This window comes from Dendrobates tinctorius, unplaced genomic scaffold (genome assembly GCF_039654945.1).
Source record: "Dendrobates tinctorius isolate UK_male_01 unplaced genomic scaffold, ASM3965494v1 ptg000134l, whole genome shotgun sequence".
Classification (NCBI taxonomy): Eukaryota; Metazoa; Chordata; class Amphibia; order Anura; family Dendrobatidae; genus Dendrobates; species Dendrobates tinctorius.
Window position 1 is genome coordinate 16259117 of NW_027361802.1, and position 27573 is coordinate 16286689.

The 27573-nt window shown below is 45.5% G+C and overlaps 1 protein-coding gene across 1 annotated transcript in view; it reads left to right on the forward strand.

The window, feature by feature from the left end:
- LOC141048295 (annexin A1-like) overlaps window positions 1-27573 on the forward strand; it is a 74476-nt gene that overhangs the window by 37982 nt on the left and 8921 nt on the right. Inside the window, exons 9-12 of the mRNA XM_073543748.1 lie at window positions 2615-2708; window positions 5505-5600; window positions 25314-25372; window positions 27339-27461. Of these exons, the coding sequence (XP_073399849.1) occupies window positions 2615-2708; window positions 5505-5600; window positions 25314-25372; window positions 27339-27461 (372 nt within the window). The remainder of the gene's footprint in view (window positions 1-2614; window positions 2709-5504; window positions 5601-25313; window positions 25373-27338; window positions 27462-27573) is intronic.

Sequence of the window (27573 nt, forward strand, 5' to 3'; positions counted from 1 at the left end):
CTTCTGGCACCAACAATCATGCCACGTTCAAAGGCACTCAAATCACCTTTCTTCCCCATACTGATGCTCGGTTTGAACTGCAGGAGATTGTCTTGACCATGTCTACATGCCTAAATGCACTGAGTTGCCGCCATGTGATTGGCTGATTAGAAATTAAGTCTTAACACACAGTTGGACAGGTGTACCTAATAAAGTGGCCAGTGAGTGTATATATATATATATATATATATATATATACTAGCTGAAGAGTCCGGCGCTGCCTGGGCATAGTACCTAACTGTGGGTCCCGCTCTCTTCCTTAACAGCCCCGCTCTACACCCGCCATCACGCTCTGTCCTTCCACAGCCCCGCTCTCCACCCACCATCACACTCTCTCCTTCCACAGCCCCGCTCTCCACCTGCCGTCCCGTTCTATCCCGCCACAGCCCTCCACAGCCCCGCTCTCTTCCTTCACAGCCCTGCTCTCCCGCTGTCTCCCTCCACAGCCCCGCTCTCCCGCTGTCTCCCTCCACAGCCCCACTCTCCCGCTGTCTCCCTCCACAGCCCTGCTCTCTTCCTCCACAGCCCTGCTCTCCTGCTCTCTTCCTTCACAGCCCCACTCTCTTCCTTCACAGCCCCACTTTCTCCCTCCACAGCCCCGCTCTCTCCCTCCACAGCCCCGCTCTCCTGCTCTCTCCATCCACAGCCCTGCGCTCTCCCTCCACAGCCCTGCTCTCCCGCTCTCTCCCTCCACAGCCCTGCTCTCCCGCTTTCTCCCTCCACAGCCCTGCTCTTCTGCTCTCTCCCTCCACAGCCCTGCTCTCTCCCTCCACAGCCCTGCTCTTCTGCTCTCTCCCTCCACAGCCCCGCTCTCTTCCTTCACAGCCCCGCTCTCCCGCTCTCTCCCTCCACAGCCCTGCTGTCTTCCTCCACAGCCCTGCCCTCCCGTTCTCTCCCTCCACAGCCCTGCTCTCCTGCTCTCTCCCTCCACAGCCCCGCTGTCTTCCTCCACAGCCCTGCTCTCCCACTCTCTCCCTCCACAGCCCCGCTGTCTTCCTCCACAGTCCTGCTCTCCCGCTCTCTCCCTCCACAGTCCCGCTGCCTTCCTCCACGGTATCATCCCCACTCTCCATGCACCACGTGCTGTGACGCCGGGACCAGGATAGAGAGCTGCGCAGATTGTTCGGGCGGAGCTAGAGCGGAGTTGCAGCACGTGTGATTGGGCGGCCTGCGGGGGGCATGACTGTAGTAGGCCGCAGTAGAAGCCGGGGACTAAATTTAGGCTAGGAAGCTGCAAGGGAGAGGGGGGATAGCGCGCTTGGCGACAGGGCACGCCAACTGAGCCGGGACAGGGCTGGGAGGCCCCTGTCCTGAAGACTGTCTTCCTCCACAACCCCGCTCTCCATGCACTGTCCTGCTGTAGCTGTATCCATCCTCAGCCTCGCTCTCCATCCGCGTCCCACTCTGATGCTTCTTGATTGGTTGGTGTCCCACTCTGTTGCTTCATGATTGGTTGGTGATACACACATACATACATTCATTTTTATATATATACTGTAGATGTGTCTCAATGACGTGTATATATACATATATATGTATTCTATGTGTATATATCTATTCTTTCGTTTGGGTTTTAATCTGTCACAGGGATCCATTATATGTCCATTTTGCAAGCCGGCGAGAAAATCTCGGCATACGGATTACATACGGATGCTTACATGCGCAAAATACGCGACCACACCTTGATTAGGGATGACATACGGAGCACTGTTTAGGGGACATTTCTCCGTATTATGCATGTAAAATACGGACCGTATTTCTCGTTGGTTAGTGTGACCCCAGCCCTAGAGTGAAACATGATTTTTTTTCGGATCACATTCGTCCAATTTAGACACAGATGAGTATGAGCCCTAATAGAAACACATGCACCACTTCTGCATTTTTCACCCACTCTTGATTTTGGCTTACAAATACTGATGTAATATGCTGAATACACTTCACACGTGGCCTTAGGGTATGTTCACACAGTTTTTTCCAGACAGATAAACCTGATATGGTTTTCAAAAAAAATCTATGTGAGGAATCCATGTGGTTTTCAGGTCTGATGAGGCTTTTCAAGTGTCTTTCAATGCAGTCTAGTGGAACATGCACATAACCTTTTTAGTCCGTTAACAGACCCACTTCCGGAAAAAAATCCAACTGGCTCTGCCACCAAGTTTGCTGACATATTAATGGTGGTTCCGCCAGCGTTTTTTTTTCCTGTATCTTCTATAAAGAGTTGGTAGCTTTCAAATAAAGCCGCCTGATGAATGAACAGGTTACTTTTTTTATCAGCTCCAGGCTTTTCGAACCCTAAAGAGGATAAAAGAAGTGTCATTAGCCAGAACAAGCATACAGCAATGTAATTTTGACATTGCTGTGCATTATTTCCATTTTTTGCGGTAATTCTGTCATGTGCACATACCCTAGATTTGATTTTGGAAGAGGTTTTTAAACTTTTTTTATTGCAAGAGTTTGACTTGAGTGTCAAATTTCAGGCAAATTCCATGAGGACTCTGCATCATAGAAATAACATGACTGCTCTTTTACCTTCTTTTGAGCTTTTTTTTGCACTTAATCTTCCTATTTTCCCTAGGCCCTGTATGATGCAGGTGAAAAGAAAAAAGGAACGAATGTTTCAGTTTTCATCAATATTCTTACAACCCGCAGTTTTGGCCATCTCCAGAAAGGTGAGTTTACCAGGGTGAAGTAATCTATATGCTAGCAGAATTTTTAAATAACTAGTTAACTACAGATCAAATGCAGAAGAAAAAGTTCATTCTTTTATAGCACATAGAAATGTGTGTTTTATGCTGTTTGCCATGAATAAAAGTAGACACCTAGAACTTCATAGTCAGTGTGTTCACATTTCGCATACCTGATGTTGACTTTATGCAACTTAAAATATATTCCACCATACATGCTAATTAGGCTGTTTCTGCAGCAAGTGCATGGATTGTAGTGATTTATATTGAGATGAATGGCACTGGTGTCTGCAAAAAAAATCCACCACTTAGGATCATACCTTAAAGTGATGCAAGTACATGTAATTTAAGAAATGTGTTAACTGTCAAGGATTTTTAGATCATATTTAGACTTGTCAAATTCATGACACTGTGGGCACAAACATCCTCAATAATCCCCAATAGCAGGAACCAATTTCTTAGAATACATAGCTGCCTTTTATTATGGAGGGTTGTGATATATCTCACTATAAAGGCATAAGAAAATTAAGGTATGGAACCCTGGCTGTATCTGCAGAAGCCTGTCAAACATGATCAACCTCTAGTATTTTTTGTCAAAAGTCAAGTTACCATTAAAGGGGTATTCTCAAGTTTGAAAGTTATGAATTCTCCTTGGAATAGGGGATAGCTTACCAACAGTCATTGCCTCCAACAGTCATGGCCTCCAAAAATTCTGAAAACTGTGTTTCTGTGGAGCCCTGGCTGAAAGGGAGGGTGATGGATCATGTTACCGCACCTCCATTCACTTTTAATGAGAGCGCCTGAAATAACTGAGCTCTGTGCTTCCATTAGAATGAATGAAGCAGGAGTGAGCATAATTAACCATGACTTCATTCAATCAGGAAGAGCCCTGCTTCTCAGGATCACTGGTGGTGTCACGAGGAGCAATGGGAAAACAGGAAATAAGGAACCTGGGCCTCTGAACTGCCCCTCAGGCTAGGGGTACCCTGTCATTCCTTAACTCAGGGGTAGGGAGGCTCGAGTCACCGACCTAGCCCTATCTCCTGGCCAGCCCTGAGCTAACCCCCACCCCAGGAGGTGAACCGTAATAGAAACCACAGATAAAGACTGACAGGGATAAATAAAACTGCACCACACTGCAAACAATCAGGATGACACAATAAGTGTGTAGGGGGAAACACAATACAAAATAGGGAAATGAACAAACAACAAAGTATACATCACCAAACTCCAAACTAAGATTTTAGTTTCAACAGCTACTCCAAAACAGGACCGGTATGCAAGAAGCACGCAAATGCTATAGTCGGCATCCAGGAATGTTCTGAGCCACACTTAAATAGAGAAGGCATTCCCAGAAAACTCAGTCACTAATCAAAAAGTTAACTCTTGCCAAGCTGAACATCAGTGAACAAACCACCGCCGATGCCCAAACATAGGATGAGTAACACTAAGGTCTAAGACTGCACCACAGACTCCCCAGTGTGAACAGAGTCCAAAGCTGGCATGACAGGTGGGGACGCGGTGGTCAGAGTACTCACCAGCCAGCGCCTGTGCAATAAATAAATAAGTGACGTGGGACCTCTTTAATTTTTGGTAACCAGGGCAGGTAAAACCAACATCTGAAGGCTACAGCCCCTATCTGTCAGCTTTATCATAGCTGGCTATCAAGAATATAGATGTCCCATGCTGTTTTTTAACATTTGAGATAAATAATTTAAAAGAACAGTGTAGGACCCCTCATTTTTGACAACCAGCCAAGCTAAAGCAGACAGCTGGGGTCTGGCATTCTCAGACTGGGAAGGGGCCATGTATGTTGGCCCTTCTCAGCCTATAAATAGCATCCAGCAGCTGCCCCCAGAAAAGCACATTATCAGCCTCAGCGCAGCGCTCCTACTAGTGGGAACTTGAGGTTACTGCCGATCAGAGCTGGTGTTTCTTGCATTGTCATACACATGACAGCATGGTAAACAACGGATGTTCAGGCCTCCCATGCATTTGAATGGTGTCCGGGTTCGGGTTCTAGTTTGGGTACCTGAACCACACTTTTTTAAAATGATTGGCAGAATCCACCAAAACCAAACATCCACAGGTTCACTCATCGCTAGTCTTAATTTAAAAATTTCTATGAACACTTTTATGTTTATGACTAGAGTTGAGCGACTTTGGTCGGATCGGGTTTCATGAACCAAAATCTGAGTCGGATGAAACTGGTCCGACTAGGGCAAAAAAAGTCGGAGTTTCGTCCGAAACCGGACCCCAATGCAAGTCAATGGGGAATAAAAGTTGGCATTGAGTGGATGACAATCATCCACTCAATGCCGACTTTTATTCTCCATTGACTTGCATTGGGGTTGGGTTTCGGACGAAACTCCTACTTTTTTTTGCCCTAGTCGGACCAGTTTCTTCCGACTCAAATTTTGTTTCATGAAACCCGATCCGACCAAAGTCGCTCAACTCTATTTATGACCTAAGATCTCATTCACACATCAGTATGTTGGTCAGTATTTTGTGTCAATATTTAGCATCAGTATTTGTAAACCAAAACCAGGAGGGATCTCAAGGATATGTTATCAGATTAGCTGATTTACCAGAAATGAAATGGAAAATTAAAAAGAATCTCTGATTTGCATTCTGTGGGTTAAAACTAATAAATCTATTGTTTAGAAGTTTAGATTTTTATTATATTCTGTCTCAATATAAGAGTTTCAGTATTTGTGCTTTATATGGTGTTCTTTGATGCATCTCTTTCATCTGTTTCAATTGGGAATGTTTAAATTGCAGTTTTTCAGAAGTACACAAAATACAGCAAACATGATGTGAACAAAGCATTGGACCTGGAGCTAAAAGGAGACATTGAAAAATGCCTCACAGCCATTGGTATGTACTAAAGGGTGATCTACTAGAATATTGTAATCACAATTGATAACTAAATGTGGTTCTTCAGCCATTTATGCATAGCGCATGGTGGGAAATAGAGCTGGAGTGACAGAGTCTTCAGATCTACTGCCTCATTTGCATATCAACTCAAACAGTAATTTCTCAGTAACAGAGGAAAAAATTGCATTTTGAAGATCCTGGATGCCTCTTCCCTCTTTCATGTCACAGTATTGATTCTAGATGTACAGTAAACCATGCCTGACCCTATGCTTTTCTTAGAAAAACTACCCTAGTTGTAGCCCCAACACAATCCTGTATTCTCAAGTATAAGTGACCAGAGCTAATGATTAACTGTGAGGGCACACGTCCAGAATTCCCGCGGATTTTATACGCTTTTGCATAAAACCGCTACGGTATCGCGAGACCGCTACGTCATCAAAGGTCATTGTCACTAGGCAATGCTGGGATTGGGACTTGCCGGGAGCATCGCTGAGGCCTGGGGATGCTGCGTGGGATGCCGGAAGGTGAGAAAAACACCATTTTTTATTTTTTTATTGTTTTTAACTTTATATCTTTTTACTACTGATGCTGCATAGGCGGCCTCAATAGTAAAAAGTTGGTCACACTTGTCAATCACTATGTTTGACAAGTGTGACCAACCTGTCAATCAGTTTTCCAAGCGATGCTACAGATCGCTTAGAAAATGCTAGCATTCTGCAAGCTAATTACGCTTGCAAAATGCTAGTTTATCGCGGGAAATACGCGGGAATTACGCATGCGGAATTCTAGCGTATTTCCCGCTGCAGGAAGTTGTGGAATTGCCTCGGAAATTTCCGCGGCAATTCCGCAACGTGTGCACATAGCCTAACAGTGGCGATTTTATGCTAGTCCCTGACTGCTCTGCCAAAGTAGGCAGACCTTGGGCAATGTGGGTCATGGTGAATCCCAGCTAGCAAATTCATTAAAATTTATGCCACTTTGGTGCTGTAAATTATGCCAGAAATTTGCTTCAGTCCCTGGTGGAGGCATGCCAGTCTTAATAAATCAAGCGCAAAATGTAAAAATTTTGCAAACATTATAAATAGTGTTTTGTCTTTCTCATACTTCAATCATAGTCAAACATCTTTAACCCCTTCACCCCCAAGGGTGGTTTGCACGTTCATGACCGGGCCAATTTTTACAATTCTGACCACTGTACCTTTATGAGGTCATAACTCTCGAACGCTTCCATGGATACCGGTGATTCTGACATTGTTTTCTCGTGACATATTGTACTTCATGTTTGTGGTAACATTTCGTTCAAATAACTTGCGTTTATTTGTGAGAAAAACGGAAATTTGGCGAAAATTTTGAAAATTTCGCAATTTTCCAACTTTGAATTTTTATGCCCTTAAATCACAGAGATACGGCACACAAAAAACTTGATAACTAACATTTCCCACATGTTTACTTTACATCAGCACAATTTTGGAACCAAAATTTTTTTTTGTTAGGAAGTTATAAGGGTTAAAAGTTGACCAGCGATTTCTCATTTTTACAACACCATTTTATTTTTAGGACCACATCACATTTGAAGCCACTTTGAGGGGTCTATATGATAGAAAATACCCAAAAGTGACACCATTCTAAAAACTGCACCCCTTAAGGTGCTCAAAACCACATTCAAGAAGTTTATTAACCCTTTAGGTGCATCACAGGAATTTTTTTGAATATTTAAAAAAAAATGAACATCTAACTTTTTTGCATAAAAAAAATACTTCAGGTTCAATTTTTTTTATTTTACCAAGGGTAACAGGAGAAATTGAACTGCAAAAGTTATTGTGCAATTTGTCCTGAGTACGCAGATACCTGATATGTGGGGGGGAACGACTGTTTCGGCGCATGGCAGAGCTCAGAATGGAAGGAGCGCCGTTTGACTTTTTCAATGCAAAATTGGCTGGAATTCAGATTGGACGCCATGTCACGTTTGGAGAGTCCCTGATGTACCTAAACAGTGGAAACCCCCTACAAGTGACCCCATTTTGGAAACTAGACCCCCCAAGGAACTTATCTAGATATGTGGTGAGAACTTTGAACCCACAAGGGCTTTACAGAAGTTTATAACGTACAGCGGTACAATTAAAAAATCATATTTTTTCCACAAAAATGATCTTTTCACCCCAATTTTTATTTTCCCAAGGGTAGCAGGACCCTAAAAGTTATTGTGCAATTTGTCCTGAGTACGCTGATACCCCACATGTGGGGGTAAACTACTATTTGGGCGCATGGCAGAGCTCGGAAGGGAAGCAGCGCCATTTGACGTTTTTGGCTGGAATTGAGATCGGACACCATGTCGCGTTTGGAAAACCCCTGATGTACCAAAACAGTGGAAACCCCCCACAAATGACACCATTTTGGAAAATAGACCCCCTAAGGAACTCATCTAGATGTGTGGTGAGAACTTTGAACCCCCATGGGCTTCACAGAAGTTTATAACATAAAGCCATACAATTAAAAAATCATATTTTTTCAACAAAAATGATCTTTTCACCCTCAATTCTTATTTTTCCAAGGGTAACAGGACCCTAAAAGTTATTGTGCAATTTGTCCTGAGTACGCTGATACCCCACATGTGGGGGTAAACCACTATTTGGGAGCATGGCAGAGCTCGGAAGGGAAGCAGCGCCATTTGACGTTTTTGGCTGGAATTGAGATCGGACACCATGTCGCGTTTGGAAAACCCCTGATGTACCAAAACAGTGGAAACCCCCCACAAATGACACCATTTTGGAAACTAGACCCCCTAAGGAACTTATCTAGATGTGTGGTGAGAACTTTGAACCCCCATGGGCTTCACAGAAGTTTATAACATAAAGCCATACAATTAAAAAATCATATTTTTTCCACAAAAATGATCTTTTCACCCTCAATTCTTATTTTTCCAAGGGTAACAGGACCCTAAAAGTTATTGTGCAATTTGTCCTGAGTACGCTGATACCCCACATGTGGGGGTAAACCACTATTTGGGCGCATGGCAGAGCTCGGAAGGGAAGCAGTGCCATTTGACGTTTTTGGCTGGAATTGAGATCGGACACCATGTCGCGTTTGGAAAACTCCTGATGTACCAAAACAGTGGAACCCCCCCACAAATGACACCATTTTGGAAACTAGACCCCCCAAGGAACTTATCTAGATGTGTGTTGAGCACTTTGACCCCCCCAGTGCTTCACAGAAGTTTACAACGCCCGGGCGTGAAAATAAAAAATTCGTATTTTTTCCACAAACATGATCTTTTAGTCACCATTTTTTTATTTTCCCAAGGGTACCAGGAGAAATTGGACCCCAAAAGTTGTTGTCCAATTTGTCCTGAGTACGCTGCTACCCCATATGTGGGAGAAAACTACTGTATGGGCACACGTCGGGGCTCGGAAGGGAAGTAGTGACGTTTTGGAATGCAGACTTTGATGGAATGGTCTGCGGGTGTCATGTTGCCTTTGGAGAGCCCCTAATGTACCTAAACAGTGGAAACCCCCCACAAATGACACCATTTTGTAAACTAGACCCCCCAAGGAACTTATCTAGATGTGTGGTGAGCACTTTGACCCCCCAGTGCTTCACAGAAGTTTACAACGCCCGGGCGTGAAAATAAAAAATTCGTATTTTTTCCACAAACATGATCTTTTAGTCACCATTTTTTTATTTTCCCAAGGGTACCAGGAGAAATTGGACCCCAAAAGTTGTTGTCCAATTTGTCCTGAGTACGCTGCTACCCCATATGTGGGAGAAAACTACTGTATGGGCACACGTCGGGGCTCGGAAGGGAAGTAGTGACGTTTTGGAATGCAGACTTTGATGGAATGGTCTGCGGGTGTCATGTTGCCTTTGGAGAGCCCCTAATGTACCTAAACAGTGGAAACCCCCCACAAATGACACCATTTTGTAAACTAGACCCCCCAAGGAACTTATCTAGATGTGTGGTGAGCACTTTGACCCCCCCAGTGCTTCACAGAAGTTTACAACGCCCGGGCGTGAAAATAAAAAATTCGTATTTTTTCCACAAACATGATCTTTTAGTCACCATTTTTTTATTTTCCCAAGGGTACCAGGAGAAATTGGACCCCAAAAGTTGTTGTCCAATTTGTCCTGAGTACGCTGCTACCCCATATGTGGGAGAAAACTACTGTATGGGCACACATCGGGGCTCGGAAGGGAAGTAGTGACGTTTTGGAATGCAGACTTTGATGGAATGGTCTGCGGGTGTCATGTTGCCTTTGGAGAGCCCCTAATGTACCTAAACAGTGGAAACCCCCCACAAATGACACCATTTTGTAAACTAGACCCCCCAAGGAACTTATCTAGATGTGTGGTGAGCACTTTGACTCCCCAGTGCTTCACAGAAGTTTACAACGCCCGGGCGTGAAAATAAAAAATTCGTATTTTTTCCACAAACATGATCTTTTAGTCACCATTTTTTTATTTTCCCAAGGGTACCAGGAGAAATTGGACCCCAAAAGTTGTTGTCCAATTTGTCCTGAGTACGCTGCTACCCCATATGTGGGAGAAAACTACTGTATGGGCACACGTCGGGGCTCGGAAGGGAAGTAGTGACGTTTTGGAATGCAGACTTTGATGGAATGGTCTGCGGGTGTCATGTTGCCTTTGGAGAGCCCCTAATGTACCTAAACAGTGGAAACCCCCCACAAATGACACCATTTTGTAAACTAGACCCCCCAAGGAACTTATCTAGATGTGTGGTGAGCACTTTGACCCCCCAGTGCTTCACAGAAGTTTACAACGCCCGGGCGTGAAAATAAAAAATTCGTATTTTTTCCACAAACATGATCTTTTAGTCACCATTTTTTTATTTTCCCAAGGGTACCAGGAGAAATTGGACCCCAAAAGTTGTTGTCCAATTTGTCCTGAGTACGCTGCTATCCCATATGTGGGAGAAAACTACTGTATGGGCACACGTCGGGGCTCGGAAGGGAAGTAGTGACGTTTTGGAATGCAGACTTTGATGGAATGGTCTGCGGGTGTCATGTTGCCTTTGGAGAGCCCCTAATGTACCTAAACAGTGGAAACCCCCCACAAATGACACCATTTTGTAAACTAGACCCCCTAAGGAACTTATCTATATGTGAGGTGAGCACTTTGACCCCCCAGTGCTTCACAGAAGTTTACAACGCCCGGGCGTGAAAATAAAAAATTCGTATTTTTTCCACAAACATGATCTTTTAGTCACCATTTTTTTATTTTCCCAAGGGTACCAGGAGAAATTGGACCCCAAAAGTTGTTGTCCAATTTGTCCTGAGTACGCTGACACCCCATATGTGGGAGAAAACTACTGTATGGACACACGTCGGGGCTCGGAAGGGAAGCAGTGACGTTTTGGAATGCAGACTTTGATGGAATGGTCTGCGGGTGTCATGTGCGTTTGGAGAGCCCCTGATGTACCTAAACTATTGAAACTCCCCACAAGTGACCCCATTTTGGACACTAGACCCCCCACGGAACTTATCTAGATGTGTGGTGAGCACTTTGAACCCCCAAGTGCTTCACAGAAGTTTATAACACTCGGATGTGAAAATAAAAAAATCATTTTTTTCCACAAAAATGATATTTTTGCCCCCAATTTTTTATTTTCCTAAGGGTAACAGGAGAAATTGGACCCCAAAAATTGTTTTGCAATTTGTCCTGAGTAGGCTGCTACCCTACATGTGGGGGTAAAACACTGTTTGGGCGCATAGCAGAGCTTGGAAGGGAAGGAGCACCATTTGACTTTTTCAACTCAGAATTGGCTGGAATTGAGATCAGACGCCATGTTGCATTTGGAGAGCCCCTGATGTGCCCAAACAGTGGAAACCCCCAATTCTAACTCCAACCCGAACCCCAACACGCCCCTAACCCTAGCCCTAACCCTAGCCCTAACCCTAGCCCTAACCCTACCCCAACCCTACCCCAACACACCCCTAGCCCTAACCCTAGCCCTAACCCTAATGGAAAAATGGAAATAAATACATTTTTTTTATTTTATTATTTTTCCCTAACTAAGGGGGTGATAACGGGGGGTTTGATTTACTATTTATGGCGGTTTTTATGTTTGGCGGCTGTCGCACGCTAAAAGACGCTTTTTATTGTAAAAATAGTTTTTGCATCACCACATATTGAGAGCTATAATTTTTCCTTATTTTGACCCACCGAGTCATGTGAGGTCTTATTTTTTGCGGGACGAGTTGACGTTTTTATTGGTACCATTTTCGGGCACGTGAAATTTTTTGATCGCTTTTTATTCCGATTTTTGGGACGCAGAATGAACAAAAACCAGCGTTTCATGAATTTCTTTTGGGGGGGGTGCGTTTACACCGTTCCGCGTGCGGTAAAATTGATAAAGCGGTTTTATTCTTCGGGTCAGTACGGTTACAGCGATACCTCATTTAGGTCGTTTTTTTATGTTTTTGTCGGTTTTATGCAATGAAAACTATTTTATATAAAAAATAATTATTTTTGCATCGCTTTATTCTGCGAGTTATAACTTTTTTATTTTTTCGCTGATGATGCTGTGTGGCGGCTTGTTTTTTGCGGGACAAGATGACGTTTTCAGCGGTACCATGGATATTTATATGCGTCTTTTTGATCGCGCGTTATTGCACTTTTTGTTTGGCGGTATGATAATAAATCATTTTTTTTGCTTCGTTTTTTATTTTTATTTTTTAAGGGGTTCGCTAAAGGGGTTAACTAATGGGACAGTTTTATAGGGCAGGTCGTTACGGACGCGGCGATACCTAATATGTGTACTTTTATTGTTTTTTTTTTTATTATTTTCAAAAAATGAATTTATTGGGGAATATTTTTTTTTTTTTTTACTAATTTATTTGGCGATTTTTTTAAATTTATTTTTACACTTTTTTTTAATTTTTTTTTTACTTTATTACATAGTCCCAGGTGGGACATCACTGTCCTGTGACAGATCGCTGATCTGTCACATCACAGATCACTGTGACAGATCAGCAATCTGTCACAGGCAGTGCACAAGGCTTCCTCATGCCTGCGCTTTGCAGGCACTGAGGAAGCCAGCTTCCCCAGGCCCCCGAAGGCCCCCGTCGCCATCTTGGATTCGGGGGCCTGGAGGAAAGGAGCCCCCCGCAGCAGCGCTGCACATTGCGCTGCCGTGGGGGGCTCAGGGAAGCACGGAGGGAGCCCCCTCCCTGCCGATGCTTCCCTTTAACCCCCGGTACACCGCGATCATGTTTGATCGCGGTGTGCAAGGGGTTAACGTGTCGGGGGCGGTCCGTGACCGCCCCTGACACGTAGTGCCGGGTGTCAGCTGTGATAATCAGCTGACACCCGGCCGCGATCAGCGGCGCTCACCACGTGGGCGCCGCTGATCGCGGTAGACGTACTATCCCGTCCCCGGTCATACGGGCCCGGGTACCGTGGACGGGATAGTACGTCTCATGTCAGGAAGGGGTTAAAGTTATCTCAAAATATTTACAATGGCTCTTTTGATGAGTTTCTTTAAAAATAACCCAAAGGGTACATTTTTAAAAGGCCGTGACATTACTTAAAGAAGTGTTCTTAAGCTGGGCCTCGTGCGCTGATGAACAGTGCCGCTCGTTTGAACAGTGTGCTTTCCATGCTCCTTGCAGTGGAGCCTTTGCAGCAATAGAGAAGCGCAGGGGGACTGAGGCTTGTTGGATCCAGTGATCGGCCTAGCTCGATAGCAGCTTCACCCATCCATATAACATAGGTTATGTGTTTTGGATCAGTGTGCGATCCATTTATTTTCTGGTGAGGCTTAAGAAAAATCAATTCCAAAATTATCCTATACTTTCCAATATTAAACACGGACAGAACTCGGATCACATACTGATGTGATCTGTGTGTTGTACATGCTTTACATAGATGCATACACCATGTTCACACATTCAGTAGTTGATCAGTATTTTACATCAGTATTTGGAAGCCAAAGTCATGAGTGGAACAGTCAGAGGAAAAGTATAAGCCAAAAACAAGAGTTGTGGAAAAATAAAGAAGTGATGACATGTTTCTATGATACTTGTACACGTCGTGTGTGCAACATCATATATTATAATGGTATCCATGAATAAACAAATGCCACATGTTCCTGAAACAAGGACATGTGAAGGGGTTCTAAAGCATAAAGCCTACTAGTGGCTCACACACACTTAAAGGGGTTGTCCGGGCTTTTCACATAATCTCAGTACATATCTGGGCTGCAGAATTATGACAATAAGTAATTTACTTTCTGTCACTAGTTTGCACGGTTTTCTAGATATTCTGAACAGAACGTCCAAAGGGGAGTCAGTTATGGCATTGAAATGAGAACTGGTCGTAACCTCCTACTCTTCTCCAAACATGCCCTCTATAGCAACAACCCCACCCTCCATAGCTACAGGCCCTCCCCATCCACATGAAGCAGCCCTCATCACACAGTAACAAATTCTTCCCCTCCAGCAGCCACAGTGCAGAGAGCAGAGAACTGCTCCTCCCCCAGACACACACTGAACAGTGATCTATGGAAAGTGAAACTAGTGAGGAGGAGGAGAGAAAATCGTCCTGTATTCTGGGACACTCCATGATTACAATACATAACTCATTATCAGTAATTCCTTCCCTCACTGTCCCAGGCTGCTGGCAGCAGTGAGAACAGACTGTGTGATGGCCAGTGATGGGGGTCTGCAGCTTCTAATCTGCACAGGGGATGACAGTCACTGATGTAATCTGTTCTGTGACAAAGCCTCTGCTGTGTGAATGAGACAGCTCTGTGTCACTGATGTCTTCACACAGCAGCAGATTTGGTGCAGTGTATGTGTGAGCACTGTGTCTCTAATGACACAAATACTGATGGGAGCAGCCTGTCCAATCAGCAGCTGTAACAGTGTGAAGTGTTGGGGGGTGTATGTATGTATGTATGTATTGTGCTGCTTTCACAAATACAGGATCACTGCTGTGTTCTTTCCAAAGCTGGAATGATGATAAAGATGAGTGCTGGTGCAGTTTACTGCCAGCCAATGAATGAGCAGTGGGTGGTGCTGGTCACCGGAACTTGCTGGGAGTTTGGTGGAGCTTCGCACATACACTGCACCAAATCTGCTGCTGTGTGAAGACATCAGTGACACAGAGCTGTTTCATTCACACAGCAGAGGCTTTGTCACACAACAGATTACATCAGTGACTGCCATCCCCTGTGCAGATTAGAAGTTGCAGACCCCCATCACTGGCCATCACACAGTCTGTTCTCACTGCTGCCAGCAGCCTGGGACAGTGAGGGAAGAAATTACTGATAATGAGTTATGTATTGTAATCATGGAGTGTCCCAGAATACAGGACGACTTTCCCTCCTCACTAGATTCACTTTCCATAGATCACTGTTCAGCGTGTGTCTGGGGGAGGAGCAGCTCTCTGCTCTCTGCACTGAGGCTGCAGGAGGGGAAGAATTCGTTACTGGGTGATGAGGGCTGCTTCATGTGGATGGGGAGGGCCTGTAGCTATGGAGGGTGGGGTTGTTGCTATAGAGAGCATGTTTGGAGTAGAGTAGGAGGCTACGACTAGTTCTCATTTCAATGCCATAACACCCCCCCTTGGACGTTCTGTTCAGAAAATCTAGAAAACCGTGCAAACTAGTGACAGAAAGTAAATTACTTATTGTCATAATTCTGCAGCCCAGATATGTACTGAGATTATGTGAAAAGCCCGGACAACCCCTTTAACCTACACGTAAATGGCCACTCTTAGACTGCAGTTTGGCCTGTAATGCATGCAACAAGATGTACACTGAAAATTTAAATATCCATTTGCTCTTGTGAACCAAAGAGATTTTTAAGAAGTAAATTGCTTTGTTTCTTATAAGCATTTGTAATCTTAACCATTAAAGAATTTGAGACAACCCCTTTAAACACCATATCATACAAGGCAAAGCCAATAACCCTTTACAGACAGGCGCCGTATATACTGCTCTGTGGGAGCTGAGTTCCCTCAAATAGAAATATACAGTATATATTGTAACAGCGGCGGCCGTGCTCGCCGATATTCCATCTGCGGCGGCACCCGCCGCAGCCCAGTCTCACCTGCGCTTCTCCTCCCGGGCTTCTTCCCGTCCTCCCTCCCGTTCTGCTGCATTCCCGTGCGCCTTCCTTAGGCCGTGGGCGCGCGCCCGACCGCTCTCTTCACACAGCGGGGGGCGTCGCTGAGGGGCAGGGCCGTGGTGATCCACTTCCAGGTTTAAAGGTATTTCAGGCGTCTTCCCTAAGGGGAAGACGTCTGGTAATCGTGTGGTGTTCCTGCAGTATTCTGGCCGCTATAGTGCTTCTATAGCCTTCTAGCCTAGTCTGTTCCTAGTCCCTGTCTTCCTTGTCTCGGTGTCCGTCCCTTGCCATCCCTCCTGCCTGCCTTCTCCTAGTTTAGCCCTTGCTACCTTCTGCCTAGCGTCTGGTGTTGTAGTCCCTTGCCTGTTCCTGGTGTTACTGGTTCCCCGTCTTCTGGTTCTTCCGTCCGCTGATTCTCCTGCCTCTGGTCCTCCACTTCTGCCTTCCCTCGCCAACAGTGCCTAACTCCTGCTGCTCCTCTCGGTGTCCTTCCTTCTCTGGTACCCCCGGCTCCGGTACACTAGTCTCCGCCTTGCATCCCAGCCTGGCTGCATCCTTATTTGTCCTTGAGCCGTCCCTCTTGGTCCCGGCTGTCGCGGGTCTGACCCCTGCAGTCCTGCCTCTAACAATCCCTGTATAGGGGTCGGTTATCACCTGGCGTGCTCGGCCCAGGGGCCCCAGATCCGCGACCCAGAGGTTCCACTCCTGGATGTTGTCTACTCCTGAACGTCACAGTATGACCAGGCCATCAACCCCGCCGGTACCACGGCTGCCACGCAGAAGGAACTGCTTTTCCTACGAGAAAATCAGACCCAGATTATGTCCTTTATGAAATCTTTGGACACCCAGCTTTCCGCCCTGCAAACCACTGACCCAAGGCATGCTCCTCTCTTAGCCAGCCTCCAGCAGGAGCTCGCGCAGCAGCGCGACGCTCAATCTCACATCTTGAGTTATATGGCATCCGTAGATGATCGACTGCATGCTTTGCAGTCCTCTGTGGCCGCTTCAACCCTACCCCGGGACGCAGTTTCGTCTCCACCTCCTTGTCTGGGAAAGCTTCCCAGGTATTGTGGGGATCCCAAGTTATGTCGGGACTTTTTAAACCAGTGCAGACTGCACTTTGAGCTCCTGCCCCAGCAGTACTCCACAGATCACGCCAACGTGGCCTTTATAGTGTCCCACCTCGAGGGAGAAGCTTTAGCCTGGGTGAGTCCTTTGTGGGAGCAGGATAATCCCGTAGTTTCCAGTATCCAGAGTTTTCTGGAGATGTTCCGTAAGGTTTTTGAGGAACCCGGACGCCTAGCTTCTACTACGGAGGCCCTTTTTAACCTCCGTCAGGGTTCCCTTACTGTAGGACAGTACGCCATCCACTTTCGGACATTGTCTTCGGAGCTGGGATGGAATAAAGAGGCATTAGTGGGCGCTTTTTGGAGAGGACTCTCTAGCAAAATCAAGGACGAGCTGGCCGGGCGAGACACCCCCACCACCCTGGAGGATCTCATCCCTGGCCACTCGTATAGATCTTCGCTTTCAAGAACGCGCTCGAGAGTCTGCTAGGGAGAGAAAGCCCTTTAGGCTGTATCAAGCTCCCATTCCCCGGTCCTCTGCACCCTCTGCTAGCGCCACTCCCGAGCCCATGCAGATAGATCGTATCAGGTTATCCGAGCAGCGGCGCAGGGAGAGGATGACGAATGGTCCTGCGGTGGAGCTAACCACTTTGTGCGTACCTGTCCTGAGAAACCGGGAAACGCCTCCACCTAGGTCAGGTAAGAGAGGCCTCCCTAGGTGTTCATAATTCCTCTCTGCCCCTTACCCTTTCAGCTTTGATTATTGCAGGTCGGGAGCGTGGATCTGTGGAGGCGTATGTGGACTGGTAATTTCATTCGCCAAGAAGAGGTTGATAAACTCCAGATTCCAGTGGTCATCCTAAAAAACCTGCGTGCTATCTCCTCTGTCGATGGTAAACCACTGCATGAGCTCATCACCATGGTGACCGCCGAAGTGGACCTACAAATTGGAGCGCTCCATCTCGAGAAGATCGCTTTCTATGTCCTGCCTCGTTTATCCCATGCTGTTCTCCTTGGATTACCCTGGCTCAGGCTGCACGAGCTGGTTGTCGACTGGCGCTTTGGGGTGATTCTGCGCTGGGGTGACTTCTGCCATAAACGCTGTCTGCGGGCCATCGTCCATCCTCGTTCCTTGCCTGGGCCAGTCGGTCTCTCGGGCCTTCCTGCACCGTATCACGCGTACGCCGATGTTTTCAGCAAAAAGGAAGCGGATTCCCTACCACCGCATCGGGCCTATGACTGCCCTATCGACCTGATTCCTGGAGCTACCCCTCCCAGAAGGAGAACGTATCCACTATCTCCTGCAGAGACCACGGCTATGACAGAATATATACAGGAGAACTTGGCCAAGGGTTTCATCCGGAAATCCTCCTCCCCTGCTGGTGCGGGTTTTTTCTGTGTTAGTAAAAAAGACGGATCACTTCGTCCTTGCATTGACTACCGGGGCCTGAACAACATCACCGTTAAGAATCGGTATCCACTTCCACTTATCTCTGAACTCTTTGACCGGCTGAGAGGAGCTCGGATCTTCACGAAATTGGATCTGCGGGGTGCCTACAATTTAATCCGGATCCGTGCAGGGGACAAGTGGAAGACGGCCTTCAATACTCGTGATGGTCATTATGAATATTTAGTCATGCCGTTTGGTCTTTGCAATGCTCTGGCTGTATTTTAGGAATTTGTTAACGAGGTGTTTCGGGATCTACTGTATTCCTGCGTGGTGGTGTATTTAGATGATATTCTCATCTTCTCGCCCGATATATCCTCTTATCGGAGAAGTGTACGCATGGTCCTGCATCGGCTTCGGGAGAATCATCTTTACGCAAAAATTGAAAAGTGTCTCGTAGAGTAAACTTCGTTACCCTTCTTGGGGTATATAATCACCGATTCTGGTTTGAAGATGGACCCAGTGAAGCTGTCGGCGGTACTCAAGTGGCCTCGTCCAGTTGGTATAAAAGCCATCCAGCGCTTCCTCGGATTCGCTAATTACTACCAACAGTTTGTTCCTCACTTTTCCACAGTGACCAAGCCCATCACGGTCCTAACCCACAAGGAACTAAGCCTAACAGCAGGTCTCCCGAGGCTGAGGATGCCTTCCTTGCCCTGAAACGCTCCTTTGCATCAGCACCGATCTTACTTCGCCCGGTGGCCAGTAGGCCCTTTATCCTAGAGGTGGATGCCTACTCCCACGGAGTTGGGCGGTCCTTTCCCAGCAGGTACCATCAGGGCGCCTGGTTCCCTGCGGGTTTTTTTCTAAATCCTTCTCTCCTGCTGAGTGTAATTACTCGATTGCGGACTGGGAGTTGATGGCCATTAAGATGGCCCTGGAGGAGTGGCAGTATCTGCTTGAAGGGGCAGTGCACCATTTTGCTATCTTCACGGACCACAAAAATCTGGCCTATCTGCAGTCTGCTCAAAGACTCAATTCCAGGCAAGCCAGGTGGGCCCTATATTTCTCCCGTTTTGATTTCAAGCTTCATTTCCGACCTGGGAATAAGAACATCAAAGCAGATGCACTCTCCAGGTCTCTGCAGTCGCCTGAGGGAGATGAGGCTCCATCATATATCATTGAGCCTGCCAAAGTCATTCACGTCGCTCCTCTAAGTTTCTCTACTCCTCCGCCAGGCAAAACCTTCGTTCCTCAGAACAACTGCCCGGAGGTGCTGCGCTGGGGGCATTCCTCCAAGGTTGCCGGACACGTTGGGACCAAGAAGACCCTCCTGCTTCTCTCCCGTTACTATTGGTGGCCCTCCCTTCACCGGGACGTGATGGACTTTGTAGCCTCTTGCACGATCTGTGCTCAGAACAAAGTGCCGAGAAGCCTGCCCGCTGGTCGTCTTCACCCGTTACCTGCTCCAGAGGCCCCTTGGCGGCAAATCGCAATGGATTTCGTGACAGATCTGCCTCGCTCAGCTGGATGCACTACCATCCTAGTCGTTGCAGATCGCTTCTCCAAGATGGCTCATTTCATACCCTTGCCCGGGTTGCCGTCTGCTCCGAGGTGGGCCGAGATCTTCGTCCACCAGGTCTTCAGGCTGCATAGCCTTCCTCAACGGATTGTTTCTGATCGTGGAGTCCAGTTTACTTCTCGTTTCTGGAGGGCTCTCTGTCGGCTTATGGGCACATCTCTCAATTTCTCCTCCGCTTATCATCCAGAGACCAACGGGCAAGTGGAACGGATTAATCAAGTTCTGACAACCTACCTACATCTCTTTTCCAACGCCCATAAGGACAATTGGGTCTCACTCCTACCTTGGGCTGAATTTGCCCATAATAATCATCCCAGTGAATCAACAGCCAAGTCGCCATTTTTTGTGGTCTCAGGTCAGAATCCTGGTGTGCCGCTGCCTCTTTCCACGTCGTCGGGAGTCCCCGCAGCAGATGCTCTCGCCAGGAAATTTTCACAAGTCTTTCGGGAGACCAGGGAGGCCATCGTGAATGCCAGTGCCCGGATTAAGAAACATGCGGATAAAAGACGGAAGGACCTTCCCCCATACCTTCCTGGTGACCAAATCTGTCTTTCAACCAAGCATATCCGCCTGAGGGTCCCTTCTTACAAGTTGAATCCCCGATACATCGGGCCTTTCGAAGTACTTGGACGCATCAATGAGGTGGCTTACAAATTGAGGTTGCCGGCTTCACTCCGGGTCCCTAACGCCTTCCATGTCTCGCTCCTGAAACCTGTGGTTCTCAATCGCTTTCAATCTGCTCCCATCGCTTCCCCTTCGCCAATTGGGTCAGATGACGTTTTTAAGGTAAAGGACATTTTGGACATGAAAAGAGTCAGGGGAAAGACACTTTTTTTCTTATTGACTGGAAAGGATTTGGGCCCAAGGAAAGGTCCTGGGAGCCTCGAGAGAATGTTAATGCCCCTCTTATTCTGAAAACATTTTTGGCCAATCTCAGAGGGGGTGACATAAAGAGGGGGGTACTGTAACATCGGCGGCCGTGCCCGCCGCAGCCCAGTCTCACTTGCGCTTCTCCTCCCGGGCTTCTTCCCGTCCTCCCTCCCGTTCTGCTGCGTTCCCGTGTGCCTCCCTTAGGCCGCGGGCACGCGCCCGACAGCTCTCTTCACACAGCGGGGGGCGTCGCTGAGGGGCAGGGCCGTGGTGATCCACTTCCGGGTTTAAAGGTATTTCAGGCGTCTTCCCTAAGGGGAAGATGCCTGGTAATCGTGTGGTGTTCCTGCAGTATTCTGGCCCCTATAGTGCTTTTATAGCCCTCTAGCCTAGTCTGTTCCTAGTCCCTGTCTTCCTTGTCTCGGTGTCCGTCCCTTGCCATCCCTCCTGCCTGCCTTCTCCTAGTTTAGCCCTTGCTACCTTCTGCCTAGCGTCTGGTGTTGTAGTCCCTTGCCTGTTCCTGGTGTTACTGGTTCCCCGTCTTCTGTCCGTCCGCTGATTCTCCTGCCTCTGGTCCTCCACTTCTGCCTTCCCTCGCCAACAGTGCCTATCTCCTGCTGCTCCTCTCGGTGTCCTTTCTCCTCTGGTACCCCCTGCTCAGGTACACTAGTCTCCGCCTTGCATCCCAGCCCGGCTGCATTCTTATTTGTCCTTGAGCCGTCCCTCTTGGTCCCGGCTGTCGCGGGTCTGACCCCTGCGGTCCTGCCCCTAACGATCCCTGTATAGGGGTCGGTTATCACCTGGCGTGCTCGGCCCAGGGGCTCCGGATCTGCGACCCAGAGGGTCCACTCCTGGACGTTGTCTACTCCTGAACGTCACATATATACAGCGCCATGATCGTGCGGGCTCACCCTGAGTGCCGCTGCAGTCATATGCTGGTGTCAGCTCTATATGAGAGCTGACACCCTGCATTAACACCCACAATCGGTGCTAGCACCGACTGCAGGTATTTTAATCCCTGTGATGCTGCTGTCAATAATGACAGCAAAATCGTGGGGAATTGCAGAGGGATGGCTTTGTGCACCCATCAGCACAACAAGATGCGATTGCTTTGTGCCGATGGTCTCCATGGTCTAAAAATGACCACGGGGTCACCCAGGGATGGTGGCCTGTCAGCTCATACACCAGCTGACATGCCTCCTCCCTGCATTTCAGTGAACTATCAGTATGAGGCCGGGATCACACTTGCGAGAAACTTGCACGAGTCTCGCGTCTCAATACCCAGCAATGCCGCCGGCACTCGAGACCGGAATGTGCGGCAGTGGTATTTCCACAATTAGCAAATATTGTGGAACACATTTTGGTGCCATTTTTACCCTTTTCTCAGTGTGAAAATATAAAATCTGGGGTTAAAACAAAATTGTGGTGATAAAAATGTAATTATTTTTTCTTCACTGCCCAAAGGTATAAAATTCTGTGACACACCTATGCTTTCAATATGATCACTGCACCCTAGATTAGTTCCTTGAGAGGTGTAGTTTGTTAAATGGGGTCACTTATGGGGGTGTTCTGCTGTTCTGACACCTCCGAGGCTCAACCAATGTGACATGACACCCTCAAAATAGTCTAGGAAAATCAGAACTCCAATATGATGCTTCTTTCCTTCTGAGCTTTGCACTGTGCCTCAAAAGTAGTTTTCAACTCATATGGGGGTATTGGTGTACTTAGGAGAAATTGCACAATAAATTGTGGGCTCCATTTTCTCCTTTTAACTTTTTGAAAAAATGAGTGCTAAAAGAACATTTTTAGGGAAAAAATTTATTTTTTTATTTTCATGACTCAACATTATAAACTTCTGTGAAGCACCTGGGAGTTAAAGGTGCTCACCACACATCTTGATAAATTCATTGAGGGTCCTAGTTTCCCAAATTGGAATCACTTTTCAGAGTTTTCCACTCTTTAGGCACATCAAAGGCTCTCCAAACGCAACATGACACCCACAGAACATTAGATCAAAATCTGCATTTCAAAACATCCCTTCATCCTTTCTGAGCCCTGAAGTGCGCCCAAACAGTAGTTTCCTCCCACATATGGGGTATCTGTGTACTCAGGACAAATTGCACAACAAATTTTGTGTTCCATTTTCTCCTGTTACTATTATGAAACTAAAAAATGCACGGCTAAAAAACATTTTTATGGGGAAAATGTGAATTTATTTTTTATTTTCACCGCTCCAGGTTATAAACCTCTACAAAGCACCTGGAGGTTTAAGGTACTCACCACACATCTAGATAAGTTTCCTGAGGGGGTCTAGTTTCTAAAATGTGGTCACTTGTGGAGGGTTTCCACTGTTTAGGCACATCAGTGGCTCTCCAAACAAAACATTCCAGCAAATTTTACATTCAAAAAGTCAAATGGCTTTTCCTTTTCGAACCCTGCCGTGCACCCAAATAGTAGTTTTCCTCCACATTTTTGGTATCTGAGCGCTCAGAAGAAATTGCACAATAACCTGTACAGTGTAATTTCTCCTGTTACACTTGTGAAAATGCAAAATTTAGGGCTAAGGCTGGTTTCACACTTGCATTTTTTGCGCAGTTTTTTCGCGCAAAAAAACACATGCTTTTTTTTCCTATTCTTAACATGGGTGTGCATACACATGCGTTTGTACGCGTTTGTATGCGCATGCGTTTTTTTGTAGTGTGTGCTCAGGCGCACAAAATGCACTCTGTTGCATTTTTTGAGCGTCCGACATGCCCCCAAAAAACGCATGTGCACGCAATGCATTTTTTTTCACCCAACCACCCATTATAGTCTATGGGTGCGCTGACGTGTGCATGGTAATGCGCACGTCAGCGCAAAAAAAGCATGCATTTTTTTAAAAAATGTACACAAACCCACAAAAAAACGCACAAAAACGCATGATGCATTTTTTATGTGCGTTTGCACTGCGCACCGTGCGCAGTGCAAAAAAACGCAAGTGTGAAAGTAGCCTAAAATACATCTTTGTGCGAAAATTTTATTTTTACATCTCAATGTTACAAATTTCTGTGAAACACCTGGGGGTTCAAGGTGCTCATCACACATATAGATAAGTTCCCAGAGGGGTCTAGTTTCCAAAATGGGGTTACTTGTGGGAGATTTCCACTGTTTAGGTATATCAGGGGCTCTCCTAACGTGATATGGCTTAAGCAAATTATTCCATCAAATTTTATATTCAAAAAGGTCTGCGGTGCACCAAATTTGTAGTTTTTCCCCATATATGGGGTATCGGGGTACTCAGGAGAAATTCAAATTTTGGGGTCCAATTATTTCTGTTACCCTTGCAAAAATAAAAAAAAAATAGGTTTAAATTACATTTTTTGTGATAAAAAGTTAAATGTTCACTTTTTCCTTCCATATTCCACTAATTGCTGTGTAATACCTGAAGAGTTAATAAACTTCTTGAATGTGGTTTTGAGCACCTTATGGGGTGCAGATTTTAGAATGGTGACACTTTTAGATATTTACTGTCATATTGACGCCTCAAAGTCACTTCAAATGTTATATAGTCCCTAAAAAATGGTTTTGGTGGTTTTGGAAATTTTGTTGAAAAAATGAGAAATAGCTGGCCAAATTTTAACCCTTGCAGATGCCTAACAAAAGAAATTATGTTTCAAAAATTGTGCTGATGTAAAGTAGACATGTGGGAAAGTTATTTATTAACTATTTTGTGTGACATAACGCTCTGATTTAAGGGTATAAAAATTAAAAGTTTGAAAATTGCTAAATTTTCCAAATTTTAGCCAAATTTAAGATATTTTTACAATAAATGCAAGGCGTATCGAACAAATTTTACAACTACCATGATGTACAATATGTCACGAGAAAACAATCTCAAACTCGATGGGATCTGTTGAAGCATTTCAGAGTTATTACCACATAAATTGACACTGGTCAGAATTGTAAAATATGGCCTGCTCAGGAACAGGCTTTGGGGTGAAGGGGTTTAATGGAATTTGTCAGCAGATTTTTGCTATCTCATTTGAGAGCAGCCTAATGTTGGCTACGAAAACCTGAATCCAATGATGTATCAGTTAGTTTACTGGGTGCAGCAGTTCTGGTAGAATCAGAGCTTTTTGATTTAGCATGAAGCTGAGCTGAGGAATCTAACCCCGCCCACACCAGGTTCTCAGTGTATCAAGTCCAGGCTCATCACAGGGTGAGGGGGTGTTTTTGGAGTAATGTAGTCCAGCATTGTTAATCTCTTAGTGATAAATCTCTCACAGTTAATAAACAACAGCACGCACTTTGACAAGTGACACGTCTTTGAATTTTGCGTTTCATCCTCTATCCCCTGCTGTCTTCAGATTACATAGAAAAACCTGCTGACCGATTCCATTTAACAACATTCAAAGTAAAACCTAACATATTAGCAGCAGCTACAGCTGTATACATTAAATACATTTTTAGCCACTTTTTCCTTTAAGTCGAGGGGGGTTAAAGTCATTGCTATACTTTTCTAGGCCATATGGAAATGTGTTGTCTCGTTGAGACAACTATTACGCACACATAAGCTCATAAATCAAAATTGGTGCTTATTGCAACTAAAAAAAAAGTTGTTGTTCACAAGTTTTTGTTCTTGCGTTTAGAAAATATTTAACACCAACTGCAATTTCTTGTAATAAGAATGCAAACGAATAATAAAGTATCATAAAATGTATAACCTGTTTCTTTATTTTACAGTGAAATGTGCCACGAGCAGAGCTGCTTTCTTTGCGGAAAAGCTAAACCTATCAATGAAGGTATACCGTACCTGTTTTAGGCTGTAAATAAAATATTTATTTTAATGAACCTATTGGATTACATTGAGAATCTGAATAATATTTGTTCCTATATGACAGAAATATGAGTGATTACATCTGCATATTCTTTTTGTTGGTCTCTATATTCAAGGGGTTATCCACCATGGCGTACCAATCAGCAGCTGCTATTGATGCTGTACTGTCGCTACTTTTGCTTGTCCGAGGTTCACACCTTCAGACAAACATCAGACAAGCGGAAGTAATAAGAGTGCAGCAGCCCAAAAATGATGGCTGCAAGGCTCACATAGCACGACCATGTCATGAGAGCACTGAGGCAAACATTGCTGAAATAGCACCAGTACAGGAGGTTTGCATATGGTCTTTATATTTCATAAGAGTGATTATTTCATTTAAAAATGGTTTGTCCAAGTTGTGGACTACCTTTTTAAGACATACAGCTTGTGCAAATATAGACTGAGATGGTGACTAAAAGAAATGGGGATGAAGGGCAGAGCCTACATTGTGCAGAAGTGGGCCCATTACAAGACCAAGGAGTATAGCGCTGGGTGCTGTGGTACGCACCTGTATTCTTAGCTTATATGGGAGGCTTGGATTGTAGGATCACTTGAGCTTGTCAGTTCTGGTTCATCCTGTGCTATGTGGATCAGGGATCTTCTCTGTCCTCAGTATCAATATGGTGAATCTGAGCCAGCAGCTTGTAGACACTAAGTTGATGGAAGAGGGGTGTGCCTGGTCAAAAAATAAAATTACCAAAGTAGATACTCAAAATCCTTAATAGATAGAAGGAGTATAGTGGTCTGCATTTCTGTAGTGTTGATGTCATTAAGGCTATGTGCACACGTTGTGGGTTTGTCTGCGAATTTTTCCGTGCGGAATCTGCAGAAACTGCAGGGCAAAATGACTGTGGATTTCGCCTTCATTTTTACACCTGCGGATTCCTATAATGGAAGAGGTGTAAAAACCCTGCAGAATCCGCACAAAGAATTGACATGCTGCGGAAAGTAAATCGCTGCGTTTCCACACGGAATTTTTCGCAGCATGTGCACAGCGGTTTTTGTTTTCCATAGGATAACATGACACTGTGCACCACATGGAAAACTGCTGCGGATCCGCAGGGCCAAATCCACTGTGGATCAGCAGACAAATCCGCAACATGTGCACATACCCTAAGAAAGACGATCCAGGTAGGGTTTTACCTTAAATGGGATTGTTACGTTATCTTTAACTCAATAAATATGTTGAGGACATGGTGTAGTGGTACCTATTAAATGTCTATTCCAGCGCATAGGGAGGTGATAAGATAGTGATAAAACTATTGACACCTTCTGAGTCATGTGGGCAATTGTGTGCGCCTGTCTATCCTGCAGTAATGGGAATCATGAATATGACAAGTGTATGATACCTGCTGATTGCGCATGCAGCTCTGCAGATTTCAGTCGATGGGATATGACCATCCCTCACTGACCTCTGAATGCGCAAGTGGACAACGTGAGAATACCCCTTTAACAATAAAATATTACAGGTTCAAGACTGTTTTCGTCCTTTGTGTAGCACCAGCTTGGGAGTGCAGCTCTTCTGTCCTCAGAATGGCAGCTGATGTAGGAGATTGTAATCAGACATTTCCATCCTTCTTCTCCAATGGAAAAATAGCTTTCATGTATGCAGAATATTTTGATTGCTAGGAGGCTGATGGACAGGTCTGGTCACATACTCCTCCACCAGCAGCCATTTTGAGATCAGAAGAGCTGAAGTCTGTGACAACAAATACAGGAGGAAAATCTGAAACACTTACATATTAGTAAGTGCCACAAAATCACGTTCTCATCTTATTAAGAAAATTAACAAAGTGGACAACCCCTTTAAACCTGGATATACAGTATAACTTGAATCTATTGCATTGAATTATTTGATATATGAGAAGTTATTCACATCTTCTTTCCAACAGGGCTCTGGAACTCGGCACAAAGATTTGATTCGAGTTATGGTTTCCCGTTCAGAAGTAGACATGAATGAAATCAAGGCCCACTACAAGAGAATGTATGGGACATCTCTGCATCAGGCAATTTTGGTAAGTATAATAATGTAAAAAAGAACCCAACTCTTGGTATGGAGATATCCGTTAGAGACTAAAGATGACAAGTGAATAATGTAGTCTGATTTGCCACTTACTCCTGAGCTGT